The 14965-nt window shown below is 43.8% G+C and overlaps 1 protein-coding gene across 1 annotated transcript in view; it reads left to right on the top strand.

Moving 5' to 3' along the window:
* LOC129812975 (asparagine--tRNA ligase, cytoplasmic-like) overlaps window positions 1–6001 on the top strand; it is a 32831-nt gene extending 26830 nt beyond the window's left edge. Inside the window, exon 15 of the mRNA XM_055865030.1 lies at window positions 5362–6001. Coding sequence (XP_055721005.1) covers window positions 5362–5493 — 132 coding nt within the window. The 3' untranslated portion in view covers window positions 5494–6001. The remainder of the gene's footprint in view (window positions 1–5361) is intronic.
* Window positions 6002–14965: the final 8964 nt, after the last annotated feature.

The following is a 14965-nucleotide window of genomic DNA, read 5'->3' as shown; positions in this document are numbered from 1 at the left end:
GCAGAGGGTATGATGAAACTGTCTCTCATGAGGACCGCCACAGGAAAGGAAGACCCAGAGTTCCCTCTGCTGCAGAGGGTATGATGAAACTGTCTCTCATGAGGACCGCCACAGGAAAGGAAGACCCAGAGTTCCCTCTGCTGCAGAGGGTATGATGAAACTGTCTCTCATGAGGACCGCCACAGGAAAGGAAGACCCAGAGTTCCCTCTGCTGCAGAGGGTATGATGAAACTGTCTCTCATGAGGACCGCCACAGGAAAGGAAGACCCAGAGTTCCCTCTGCTGCAGAGGGTATGATGAAACTGTCTCTCATGAGGACCGCCACAGGAAAGGAAGACCCAGAGTTCCCTCTGCTGCAGAGGGTATGATGAAACTGTCTCTCATGAGGACCGCCACAGGAAAGGAAGACCCAGAGTTACCTCTGCTGCAGAGGGTATGATGAAACTGTCTCTCATGAGGACCGCCACAGGAAAGGAAGACCCAGAGTTACCTCTGCTGCAGAGGGTATGATGAAACTGTCTCTCATGAGGACCGCCACAGGAAAGGAAGACCCAGAGTTCCCTCTGCTGCAGAGGATATGATGAAACTGGCTCTCATGAGGACCGCCACAGGAAAGGAAGACCCAGAGTTACCTCTGCTGCAGAGGGTATGATGAAACTGTCTCTCATGAGGACCGCCACAGGAAAGGAAGACCCAGAGTTACCTCTGCTGCAGAGGGTATGATGAAACTGTCTCTCATGAGGACCGCCACAGGAAAGGAAGACTCAGAGTTACCTCTGCTGCAGAGGGTATGATGAAACTGTCTCTCATGAGGACCGCCACAGGAAAGGAAGACCCAGAGTTCCCTCTGCTGCAGAGGATATGATGAAACTGGCTCTCATGAGGACCGCCACAGGAAAGGAAGACCCAGAGTTACCTCTGCTGCAGAGGGTATGATGAAACTGTCTCTCATGAGGACCGCCACAGGAAAGGAAGACCCAGAGTTACCTCTGCTGCAGAGGGTATGATGAAACTGTCTCTCATGAGGACCGCCACAGGAAAGGAAGACCCAGAGTTACCTCTGCTGCAGAGGGTATGATGAAACTGTCTCTCATGAGGACCGCCACAGGAAAGGAAGACCCAGAGTTCCCTCTGCTGCAGAGGGTATGATGAAACTGTCTCTCATGAGGACCGCCACAGGAAAGGAAGACCCAGAGTTCCCTCTGCTGCAGAGGGTATGATGAAACTGTCTCTCATGAGGACCGCCACAGGAAAGGAAGACCCAGAGTTCCCTCTGCTGCAGAGGGTATGATGAAACTGTCTCTCATGAGGACCGCCACAGGAAAGGAAGACCCAGAGTTACCTCTGCTGCAGAGGGTATGATGAAACTGTCTCTCATGAGGACCGCCACAGGAAAGGAAGACCCAGAGTTACCTCTGCTGCAGAGGGTATGATGAAACTGTCTCTCATGAGGACCGCCACAGGAAAGGAAGACCCAGAGTTCCCTCTGCTGCAGAGGATATGATGAAACTGGCTCTCATGAGGACCGCCACAGGAAAGGAAGACCCAGAGTTACCTCTGCTGCAGAGGGTATGATGAAACTGTCTCTCATGAGGACCGCCACAGGAAAGGAAGACCCAGAGTTACCTCTGCTGCAGAGGGTATGATGAAACTGTCTCTCATGAGGACCGCCACAGGAAAGGAAGACTCAGAGTTACCTCTGCTGCAGAGGGTATGATGAAACTGTCTCTCATGAGGACCGCCACAGGAAAGGAAGACCCAGAGTTCCCTCTGCTGCAGAGGATATGATGAAACTGGCTCTCATGAGGACCGCCACAGGAAAGGAAGACCCAGAGTTACCTCTGCTGCAGAGGGTATGATGAAACTGTCTCTCATGAGGACCGCCACAGGAAAGGAAGACCCAGAGTTACCTCTGCTGCAGAGGGTATGATGAAACTGTCTCTCATGAGGACCGCCACAGGAAAGGAAGACCCAGAGTTACCTCTGCTGCAGAGGGTATGATGAAACTGTCTCTCATGAGGACCGCCACAGGAAAGGAAGACCCAGAGTTACCTCTGCTGCAGAGGGTATGATGAAACTGTCTCTCATGAGGACCGCCACAGGAAAGGAAGACCCAGAGTTACCTCTGCTGCAGAGGGTATGATGAAACTGTCTCTCATGAGGACCGCCACAGGAAAGGAAGACCCAGAGTTCCCTCTGCTGCAGAGGGTATGATGAAACTGGCTCTCATGAGGACCGCCACAGGAAAGGAAGACCCAGAGTTCCCTCTGCTGCAGAGGATATGATGAAACTGGCTCTCATGAGGACCGCCACAGGAAAGGAAGACCCAGAGTTCCCTCTGCTGCAGAGGGTATGATGAAACTGTCTCTCATGAGGACCGCCACAGGAAAGGAAGACCCAGAGTTCCCTCTGCTGCAGAGGACAAGTTCATTAGAGTTTCCAGCCTCAGAATGCAGCCCAAATAAATGCTTCACAGAGTTCAAGTAACAGATTCATCTCAACATCAACTATTTCATAGTAGACTGCGTAAATCAGCCCTTCATGGTCGATTTGCTGCAAAGAAACCAGAACTAAAGGACACCAATAATAAGAAGAGACTTGCTTGGGCTAAGAAACACGAGCAACGGACATTTGACCAAGAAGGAGAGTGATGGAGTGCTGCATCAGATGACCTGGCCTCCACAATCACCTGACCTCAACCCAATTGAGATGGTTTGGGATGAGTTGGACCGCAGAGTGAAGGAAAAGCAGCCAGCAAGTGCTCAGCATATGTGGGAACTCCTTCAATACTGTTGAAAAAGCATTCCTCATGAAGCTGGTTGAGAGAAAGCCAAGAGTGTGCAAAGCTGTCATCAAGGCAAAGGGTGGCTACTTTGAAGAATTATACAATAGAAAATATATATTTTTTTTAATGGTAGGGTAAATGTATTTTCTTTCTACTAAATGTCTTAAGTCATTGTACACCGAACAAAAATATAAGCGTATCATGTAAAGTGTTGGTTTCATGAGTTGAAAAAAGAAAATCCCAGAAATTTTCCATACGCACATAAAGCTTATTTCTCAAATTTTGTGCACAAATGGGGGCAAGGAAAGTGAATTGTTTCGCTCTCAAGAAAAGGGCACCAATGAAAGGAGTGATAACTGGGGTAGCAGTAGATATAAACGTTGACCAGCTGAGGGGAAAGATTCCCGGGTGTTTGTGATGCTCGTCGTTTGATGCGACGCAGACAGGGTGGCGAAACGGAAGAGTCATTGTCTGTCCTTTTGAGTTTTGAAGTTGACTCTTTGCCTGACAAAGGGAAGTTAGGATATATAAGTTATCCTGTATGAGAGTATGTGCCGAATACGTTTAGATGTTACAGGTGTCAAGCTTATGGGCATGTGGCATCGGTGTGTAGGAGGGAGGGTCCAAGGTGTGAGAAGTGTGCAGAAGGGCATGAGACAAAGGAATGTGTAGCATTGGGGAAAGTAGTGGTATGTGCTAACTGTAGGGGTGCCCATGGGGCTGGGGATCATGTCCCGTGTGAGAGAGCCAGGTTGAGGTTCCCAGGGTTAGAGTAGAGCAGAAGTTGTCATATGCTGAGGCAGTGAAGAAAGTAGAGGAAGATGGGTTAAGGGGGAGGAGTAGTAGAGATCACCCAGTACAGAGGGATAAGCCAAAAAGTGATATAAGGTTCAGTAAGATTGGATTTTTTGTATTTATAGCAATGGCTATTAACTGTACTGCAGGGATGGAATGTAAGTCACAGAAAATGGAGGTTGTGGTGGCAGCTGCAGAGAGGTATTTGGGTGTGCCAGACTTGACAGCAGAGTTACAGGGTGTGTTAAGTGGTGATGTCCCATCCTTTCAGGATCATATGAGGTAGGGAATAAATCAATTTAATTAGTGGATTAGGGTGGTATCAATTTGATTTTATACCCTTTTGAAATGAGTGAGTGTAGTGTTAGAATGGTAGGGTATTTATTTATTACATTTTATCTATCAAGAAAAGTGTACGGGAGTTGTACTCCAGTCTAGTAGGTGGCGGTAATGCAACTAATGGGATTCCAACCGCCGTTAAACCTCACAGAAGAAGAAGAAGCGTCGTCTTCAGTCCCATTAGTCCTTTAAAGAACAGGAAGTTACCAAACCACAGAGGAAGAAAATGGTTTTCGGTGATGGCTAAATGGGATAGCTAGCAACTTGTAAACAATTACCCACTCCTTTAAGTGAGTACTATTTTAATAGTAATGTTAAATAATACATGTTGGCTGTCAATCCAATTTATATTACATGACTGTTGCCTCCCATTTTAAGTTGATTGTGATGGTAATGGGGTTTGTTTTTTTATGATAATTGTTTTAGTCAAGCTAGCTTGACCTGCTATAAAGTTAGAAGTTGAGGAAGAAGTAATTTAACAAATGTTTTATCACCTTTTCATTCAAGACAGGATAAGGTCATATCTCCCAAAAATAAATGCGATCTCTGACGAGAGACGTGCTCCCCATCTTGCATTACAAATACTATACTTGTCCGTTCAGTATTTTATTTGATTTATTTCACCTTTATTTAACCAGGTACGCTAGTTGAGAACAAGTTCTCATTTACAACTGTGACCTGCCAAGATAAAGCAAAGCAGTGTGACACAAACAACAACAGAGTTACACATAAACAAACGTACAGTCAATAACACACTAGAAAAGTCTATATACAGTGAGTGCAAATGAGGTAAGATTAGGGAGTTAAGGCAATAAATAGGCCGTGGTGGCGAAATAATTACAGTACCGGGGCAAGACTCCATGAAAATGACGTACGGCGTAATGAAATGTAACGGGGCAATAGATAGCTAGCTATACTGACAGCTAAAGTCATCCACAGCAACAATGTTTATCATTCCTAGCTAGCTAGTTATCTTACCTCCTACAATGTTTATCATTCCTAGCTAGCTAGTTATCTTACCTCCTACAATGTTTACTCAAATTCGAGACAGTTTTAGTTGGCGCCTCCGCCCTCCTGGGTAAAGTAAGGCTTGCATTGCGTCGCCTCTCCTGTGATTTGAAGGAAAACTGATCACAGTTTCCATTGGTTTTACATTCAACACTTTGATTAAAAAAACGTTTCTCTTTCACAATACGTCTCAAGTGAAAAAATACACAATGAGGCATGCTTCACAAGTCTGATTTTGTCACTGCTTAGAATGCCTCTCGGGTAATCATCGACACGGTCAGTTTCACAAAGTCGTATATCATTGAAACGGACCTATCCACTAGCCACATTCTTGTTTTCCCCTGTTGTCCCGATCACATCCCTCACACAAACTGTTGAGAGTAGTTTTGGGATGGTTTTAGTCGTGTTACTAATGTTAACGTTGTGTTTTCCAGAGGAAGTATGGGACCTGTCCCCATGGTGGCTACGGGCTGGGCCTGGAGAGGTTCCTAACCTGGCTGCTGAACAGACACCACATCAGAGACGTGTGTCTCTACCCTCGCTTCATCCAGCGCTGCCGACCCTAAACTACCAACTACCCCGCCCCCTGCTGCCCTGGCCCTCTGTCTGCAGCTAGATTGCACTGCAACAAGACCCAAGGATACGTCCTAAAAATGGCAACTTATTCTCGCTGTATAGTGCACTACTTGGGTGCCATTTGGGACGAAGCCTATCATCCTATTACACAGCAGGAGACCAACTTAACAACGCTTGAGAACCACAGACGAGATCACCTAATTAATCATCACTTAATTAATCAAATACAAAATGTATAGCAGATGTTATTACAGGTGTAGCGAAATGCTTGTGTTTCTAACTCTTAACAGTGCAGTAATATCTATCAATTCACAACCTAAAAGTAAAATAATGGAATTAAGAAATATATTTAATTAGGATGAGGATTATTTCAGGATACGAGACACAGATCTGCTCATTTTAAGGGTTTGAAATGTTATGTTTTTTTTTTTGTTGCCAACTTGCAATTCAGCAAATACAATATGTCTGCCAATAAATGTATACCGTATGTGCTACTAAGATGACGCTGTTAGACGTTTTTCTGTGTGGAGTTCATCATGCCTGGCTCCCAACTGATACTCCATAACCTAATATAGTGACGAGGATGTGGGACGAAGTCAGTCAATCAACATTTAGGTCATGTTTGCTCCCGAGTGGCGCAGGCGGTCTAAGACACTGTTATCTCAGTGTCACTACAGACATCCTGTTTCGAATCCAGGCTTATTTACGGTCACAGACACGTTTTTTGACATCGGAGACAATCGCCATGTCGCTGCCTCCTCGGGGCACTGTCACCGTCGCTCGTTTAATGTCGGTCGGAGACTCAATCTGAGGGCTACGGATCTCTTTCAGTCCCAGACATCCCAAAATGTTCAAACATGTTTGATTTTATCGGCACAATTTTCAATATTGTAGTGTGAGATGTGCAACGACACGTTTTGCGAACGGTGACCAGCGATGGCCAATTAGAGCTCGCCAGAGTAGAAGCCAGCGATGGCCAATAAGAGCTCGCCAGAGTAGAAGCCAGCGATGGCCGATAAGAGCTCGCCAGAGTAGAAGCCAGCGATGGCCGATAAGAGCTCGCCAGAGTAGAAGCCAGCGATGGCCAATAAGAGCTCGCCAGAGTAGAAGCCAGCGATGGCCGATAAGAGCTCGCCAGAGTAGAAGCCAGCGATGGCCAATAAGAGCTCGCCAGAGTAGAAGCCAGCGATGGCCGATAAGAGCTCGCCAGAGTAGAAGCCAGTGATCTGATGACGTTGTTTCGCATCACCCAGAATGTGTAGAGTAGCAGGAGCGATAACTACAACTAGTAAGCTTTTGTCCTTGTCCTTAACCAAAGCAATGCTATACAATTCAAAATGTTGGCTGGATATTTTCAACTCTGTATAGCAAGCGTGAATGTCTTACTGAAAACGTTTGAGGCTGCTTTGAGCCACAGTTCGTTGTAGATACGTTAAATATAATCCTTTGTTTAACTAGGCAAGTCAGTTAAGAACAAATTCTTATTTACAATGAAGGCCGAAACCTAACGACACTGGTCCAATTGAGCGCCGACCTACGGGACTCCCAATCACGGCCCTTTTGCGATACAGCCTGGAATCGAACCAAGGTCTGTAGTGACGCCTCTAGCACTGAGATGCAGTGCCTTAGACCGCTGTGTCACTCGGGCGCCCAATAATCACCATTGTTTTCGTGAGACCGCGTGGTATCGAGAATCATAATGACCAAGTGAAGAATATTGTAGCGTGACCCCCGTCTGTACCACATCGTTTTAGTGTGGACACAGAGGCAGTCGTATAATGTGAGGCTCAGCGACGTTAGGATTCTAAAAAGACGTGATGTAATTATTTCAAAACTGCAGCTCATTGTTTGAACATCTTTCTCTTCTTCAATCAACCAGCCCATTTTTTTTTAAATGTGTGATTTAAACTGTCATTTGGCAAGAAATGTATTTTGTGTATCCCATCAGTTAGATGTATTTCTGTAGGCTTAAATGGGAGCTTGTGTGCACACTCAGGATGCATGTGTAGAGGGAACAGTCAGTACACGAGTGAGTGAGACGTTTTAGGATGAAGAACTGCCTGATTCTTGGCTGGGTTTCTTTTTTTTGCTGTGCCCTGCATATGCTCATGTAGGCCTATGGGACACGAGTCAAAGCAAATTATAGCTTCCATCTGGCAACTCTACCATAAAGGCCTGATTGGTGTAGTGCTCCAGAGGTGGTGGTCCTTCTGGAAGGTTCTTGCATCTCCACAGAGGAACTCTGGAGCTCTGTCAGTGACTATCGGGTTCTTGGTCACCTCCCTGACCAATGCCCTTCTCGCTAGATTGCTCAGTTTGGCCGGGCAGCCAGCTCTAGGAAAAGTCTTAGGAAGAAGTTTTGAATCCCATTTCAGAATGATGGAGGCCACTGTGTTCTTGGACCTTCAATGCTGCAGACATTTTTTGGTACCTTTCCCCAGATCTGTACCTCGACGTAATTCTGTCTCGGAGCTCTACGGACAATTTCTTCGATATCATGGCTTGGTTTTTGCTCTGACATGCACTGTCATCTGTGGGACCTTATATAGACAGGTGTGTGCCTTTCCAAATCATGTCCAGTCGATTGAATTTACCACCGGTGGACTCCAATCAAGTTGTAGAAACATCTCAAGGATGATCCATTTAAAAAAAAAAATGTACCAGGTAAAACCCATTGAGGTTAAAAACCTCTTTTGCGACCCGGCAAGAAGGCAAAACAGGAAAATAGCAGCGTGTCCATAAAATAATACAGAAAAATACAAAATACACACCATAGACAGTGTCACAAGTTACAGATACAATTGAAGATTGGAAACAACTGCAGTTGTCACAAACGGTGTTGTCGATCAGAGTCTTAAAAAAACAGGCAAGGACACCAACACCCCTAACTTTAAAAAAAATATATAATAATTTTTTAAGCACGATCCAGGATGAAGGGGCATTATGGGACATTTTTTCCCCCATCTCAGTTCTAGCCTTAAGGAACAGACGAGGACAGCAGCGACTGTGAACGAAGACTATATTGAGTGACTGATCTGGTCAGTAAAGAACAGAGATACAAAGGCAGTTGTCCCATCAATGTATACAAAAGTGTACCAGCGCCTCCTGGTGGAGAGAGAGGTGAATTGCACCACAGCATACAAATCACAGTGATTGGTCAGTGATCTAGCATTGGTAATAAATCTTTAAGCACTATGATACACTGTGTCCAGAGTTGTTTTTTTTCAAGGTACTTGCTGAGGCCTGCATATAGACAATATCACCATCATCCGGGACTGATTAAAAAAAAAAAAAAAAATTTATAATAATACTTTGAACAAGATTTTCTGACTAACATTGAAAAGCAAGATTTGTTCCTGAAATAGAAACCCAATTTTAATTTCAGTTTTCTTGGTCAAGTTATCAATGTGCTGTTTTAAAATTCAGCTTTTTATCTAAACAAATCCCCAAGATATTTAGAGGAGGTGAAACCTATCAATTTGCTGGCCTTTTTATAGTTCAAGTCTTACATTTACATTTAAGTCATTTAGCAGACGCTCTTATCCAGAGCGACTTACACATTGGTGCATTCACCTTATATCCAGTGGAACAACCACTTTACAATAGTGCATCTAACTCTTTTAAGGGGGGGGGGTTAGAAGGATTACTTTATCCTATCCTAGGTATTCCTTAAAGAGGTGGGGTTTCAGGTGTCTCCGGAAGGTGGTGATTGACTCCGCTGACCTGGCGTCGTGAGGGAGTTTGTTCCACCATTGGGGTGCCAGAGCAGCGAACAGTTTTGACTGGGCTGAGCGGGAACTGTACTTCCTCAGTGGTAGGGAGGCGAGCAGGCCAGAGGTGGATGAACGCAGTGCCCTTGTTTGGGTGTAGGGCCTGATCAGAGCCTGAAGGTACGGAGGTGCCGTTCCCCTCACAGCTCCGTAGGCAAGCACCATGGTCTTGTAGCGGATGCGAGCTTCAACTGGAAGCCAGTGGAGAGAGCGGAGGAGCGGGGTGACGTGAGCGAACTTGGGAAGGTTGAACACCAGTCGGGCTGCGGCGTTCTGGATGAGTTGTAGGGGTTTAATGGCACAGGCAGGGAGCCCAGCCAACAGCGAGTTGCAGACTCCATCTGTTCACTTTCAGGGAAGAGAAAACCATTAACTTTGTTTTCCGTTCATTTTAAGCGCCGGTTTCAATTGGAAAAAGCTACCTTTGAATAACATCAACAGTAATGGAATCAACGGAAACAGGAAGTGCCTGAGCTCAATTTCGAGTGTCAAAGTAAAGGGTCTGAAAACTTATGTAAATAAGGTATTTCTGTTTTATTTTTATACATTTGCAAACACTTTAAAAAATATATATATTTTCATTTTGTGATTCAATTAATTTCTCAATCAATTTTTTTTAAATAAGACTTTAACGTAACAAAATGTGGAACAGGTCATGGTGTCTGAATACCTCACGAATGCGCAGTAGGTTGTCATGGAACACGAGTCACTTTTAATGTTTACATGCTGTTTTACTGATTTCATATGTGTATATACTGTATTTTAGTCTATATGTAACAGTATTTTCCTTTCAACCTCCTCCTTTTCCGCAGCAACCAGTGATCCGGGTCACGGCACCAATGTAACAGCTTAACTTTAATACGTCGTCCCCTCGCCCCGACACGGGCGTGAACCAGGGACCCTCTGCACACATCGACAACAGTCACCCACGAAGCGTCATTACCCATCGCTCCACAAAAGCCGCGGCCCTTGCAGAGCAAGGGGCAACACTACTTCTAGGTTTCAGAGCAAGTGACGTAACTGATTGAAACGCTATTAGCGCGTACCCGCTAACTAGCTAGCCATTTCACATCCGTTACATATACTCACCATCCTATATAGCTACTGTCTATACACACCATCCTATATAACTACTGTCTATACACACCATCCTTTATAACTACTGTCTATACTGTCTCTACACACCATTTTGTGTGTGTTTGTGTATATATGTATGCAGTACCAGTCAGAAATTTGGACACACCTACTCATTCCAGGGTTTTTCTTTATTTTTACTGTTTTCATTGTATAATAATAGTGAAGACATCAAAACTACCACACGGAATCATGTAACCAAAAAAGGGTTAAACAAATCAAAATAGATTTTAGATTCTTCAAAGTAGCCACCCTTGATGACAGCTTTGCACACTCTTGGCATTCTCTCAACCAGCTTCATGAGGTAGTCACCTGGAATGCATTTTAATTAACAGGTGTGACTTGTTCAAAGTTAATTTGTGGAATTTCTTTCCTTTTAATGCGTTTGAGCCAGTCAGTTGTGTTGTGACAAGGTAGGGGTGGCAAGGAAGGGGTGGCAAACAGAAGATAGCCCTATTTGGTAAAAGACCAAGTCCATATTATGGCAATAACGGCTCAAATAAGCAAAGAGAAACGACAGTCCATCATTACTTTAAGACCTGAAGGTCAGTCAATCCTGAAAATGTCAAGCACTTTGAAAGTTTCTTCAAGTGCAGTCGCAAAAACCATCAAGCGCTATGATGAAACTGGCTCTCATGAGGACTGCCACAGAAATGGAAGACCCAGAGTTACCTCTGCTGCAGAGGACAAGTTCATTAGTTACCAGACTCAGAAATTGCAGCCCAAATAAGTGCTTCACAGAGTTCAAGTAACAGACACATCTCAATGTCAACTGTTCAGAGGAGACTGTGTGAATCAGGTCTTCATGGTCGAATTGCTGCAAAGAAACCACTACTAAAGTACACCAATAATAAGAAGAGACTTGCTTGGACCAAGAAGCATGAGCAATGGACATTAGATCTGTGGAAATCTGTCTTTTTGGTCTGAATCCAAATTTGAGATTTTTGGTTCCAATTGCCTTGTCTTTGAAACTCAGAGTAGGTGAACGGATCTCCTCGTGTAGTTCCCACGTGAAGCATGGAGGAGGAGGTGTGATGGTGTGGGTGTGCTTTTCTGGTGACAGTGTCTGTGATTTATTTAGAATTCAATTCACATTTAACCAGCATGGCTACCACAGCATTCTGCAGCTACGCCATCCCATCTGGTTTGTGCCCAGTTTGACCATCATTCTTTTTTCAACAAGACAATGCCCCAACACACCTCCTGGCTGTGTAAGGGCTATTTGACCAAGAAGGAGAGTGATGGAGTGCTGCATTTGATGACCTGGCCTCCACAGTCACCCGACCTCAACCCAATTGAGATGGTTTGGGATAAGTTGGACCGCTGAGTGAAGGAAAAGCAGCCAACAAGTGCTCAGCAAATGTGAGAACTCCTTCAAGACTCTTGGAAAAGCATTCCAGGTGAAGCTGGTTGAGAGAATGAAAATAGTGTGCAAAGCTGTCCTCAAGGCGAAGGATAGCTACTTTGAAGAATATAAATCAATTATATTTTGATTTGTTTAACACTTTTGGTAACATTTTTCCACATGTGTTATTTCATATTTTTGACGTCATCACTATTATTCTACAATGTAGAAAATAGTAAAAATAAAGAAAAAACCCTTTAATGAGTAGGTGTGTCAACAAGTATTCAAACCCCAGGCCATTGACAGATATGACCCCAGGGCTGACTGAGCAGACAGCGTCTGATGTGAAAGATGTAGACTAACAGTGCCCCCCGGTGGTCATCAACAGGTACTACTAATTGTCCTCAGCTCACCAGGTTTCATAACTGAAACCTCACATATTTAGCAGTTTAACACCAAGTGGATCATGTATTATCCATTTGTTGGCCTCCCTAAGCTGGATCCAATTCAGTGGCTGGGCCCCTCAGACAGATTACGCTATCAAGGGTCTGTCTGAACGGGGGAAGAACCTATCACTGGTCCCCGTCACATTCACCAGTGCCCACAGTGAGAAGCTGCATGAACTGGACATCGGGTACGTGGTACTGTACTGAGGTGTGAGTGAGCTGGACATCGGGTACTCTCAGGTGCTGGGAGAGGAGGTACGTGGTACTGTACTGAGGTGTGAGTGAGCTGGACATCGGGTACTCTCAGGTGCTGGGAGAGGAGGTACGTGGTACTGTACTGAGGTGTGAGTGAGCTGGACATCGGGTACTCTCAGGTGCTGGGAGAGGAGGTACGTGGTACTGTACTGAGGTGTGAGTTAGTGAGCTGGACATTGGGTACTCTCAGGTGCAGGGAGAGGAGGTACGTGGTACTGTACTGAGGTGTGAGTGAGCTGGACATTGGGTACTCTCAGGTGCTGGGAGAGGAGGTACGTGGTACTGTACTGAGGTGACCAGAGCAAAGTACAGAGAGATTCTTGATGAAAACCTGCTCCAGAGTGCTCAGGACCTCAGACTGGGGCAAAGTGATATTTCATTTTTCTATTTTCTATTTTTTCTCTATTTTTTTTTTTTCTTCTATTTTTAATAAATTAACAACAAAGACAAAAAAACGGTTTTACTGGGGGAGGTTGGGTTATGAGCATGAGCACAAAACACAAGTCCTTTTTTATTTATTTTTTCAATTTTTTACAAATATTACAAATCTTCTTCCACTGAGTATTTTGTGTAGATCGCTGAATTTTTTTTATAATGAAATCCATTTTAATCCCACTTTGTAACAACAAAAAATGATAATGAAATCCATTTTAATCCTACTTTGTAACAACAACAAAACAATGACATCCATTTTAATCCCACCTTGTAACAACAAAAAGACATTGAAATCCATTCTATCCCACTGTAACAACAACAAAAACAATGAAATCCATTTTATTCCCACTTCGTTAACAAAACATTACAATGAAATCCATTTTAATCGCACTTTGTAACAACAAAAAGACAATGAAATTCATTTTAATCCCACTTTGTAACAACAAAATAACAAAGAAATCCATTTTAATCCCATTTTGTAACAACAAAAAGACAATGAAATCCATTATAATCCCACTTTGTAACAACAAAAAGACGATGAAATCCATTTTAATCCCAATTTGTAACAACAAAAAGACGATGAAATCCATTTTAATCCCACTTTGTAACAACAAAAAGACGATGAAATCCATTTTAATCCCACCCAAAATGTGGAACAAGTCGAGAGCTGCTACGGTAGGAGACATTGACATTTTATAGTTGGAACAATTGAAACGTGTTATTTTTATTCACGTGGACAGACATTCTGATAGCCAGCAGGAAAGGAAAAAATGCAGGTAACTTTCCCAAAATACCCTGGTTAACCAGAAGTAATAATTGGAGGATTCCGTATTTCCAAGATTTCTGGAAAGATGGGAATTTTGGGGAAGTTACTGGAATTTTTGCACTTCTACCCTGTTACCCATCTGTTACTACAGGACAAAGCAGGAGTTCTAACTAACCAACATTGGAAGAAGAAGCAGATTAAGTAGAAAATAAGGTGTCTAACCACAGTGACTGTATCGCATTAAATCTACAAGAGAAGAAGTCGTGCACTTAGTTTGTCCCACGCTGTTGGCCTTACATTCTATCCGTTGAGTCCCTGGAACTCCATTCATCCTCCTTCCGTCCTTTCCAAAGAGGAAGATTAAATGAGGGGCGTCACGGCTGTATCGTTTCTCCTTACCTGATCGGATTTCAGGAATCAGACAGGATTAAATGTTAGAATTGGGGTTTTTCTAAATTGAAAAATGTGATTCTGTGAAAAAATGTGATTCTGATTCTGATCCGGAGAAGGATTTGATAATCCAATCTGACCTTTAATCAGGTTTGAATGTCATTTTTGCGGTTTTTTTCAGAATTCAAAGGATAGTTTTGATGCTGATAATATGGATTATCTTGATCCAACTGGGAGGATGGATTTAGAAAGGTGAAAGGTGAAAGGCACTACAACCAAGAAATGTCAATGTAGCTAAGGTCAGGTGTAAAAAGACCTTTCTTACATCTGAAAACCAAAAGTTCATTATGTTAAATTGACTGGAGTAGGTATGTGAGCTGTCGTTATTGAGAAGTGTCAAATAAATGCATCTACAATAAATGCATATAAGTTATTTTCAAGCTCTATTATTTTTACTCAAAGAAACCTTTATTCCTGTCGTTTTTCTCATCTGTTTCCCTGTGCCAGTGTAGAAGTAGTACCACCACCTCTCCAGTAGATGAGGTGTTGGCCTGTTCACAGCACTGAAAATCCTTTATTGATTGATCTGAATGAGAATGATCAGATAACATTTTTGGGGGGAAAAAACACCTCAAAAAACAGCCAGAGAACTTTAGAATCCGGATTAAACGTTTTGAAAAACTGGGACCTGGTGCTTGTTGCCATATTGTGAAGACCCCCCCCCCCCCCCCCCCCCCCCCTCGCTTCCCATCCTCCTGGTAGGTCATCCTCTGGTAGGTCATCCTCTGGTAGGTCATCCTTCTGGTAGGTCATCCTTCTGGTAGGTCATCCTCTGGTAGGTCATCCTTCTGGTAGGTCATCCTTCTGGTAGGTCATCCTCTGGTAGGTCATCCTTCTGGTAGGTCATCCTCTGGTAGGTTA

Source organism: Salvelinus fontinalis, chromosome 2, assembly GCF_029448725.1.
Source record: "Salvelinus fontinalis isolate EN_2023a chromosome 2, ASM2944872v1, whole genome shotgun sequence".
Classification (NCBI taxonomy): domain Eukaryota; kingdom Metazoa; phylum Chordata; class Actinopteri; order Salmoniformes; family Salmonidae; genus Salvelinus; species Salvelinus fontinalis.
Note: the sequence above shows the minus strand (reverse complement) of the source record. Positions and strands in the feature narration are given on the sequence as shown.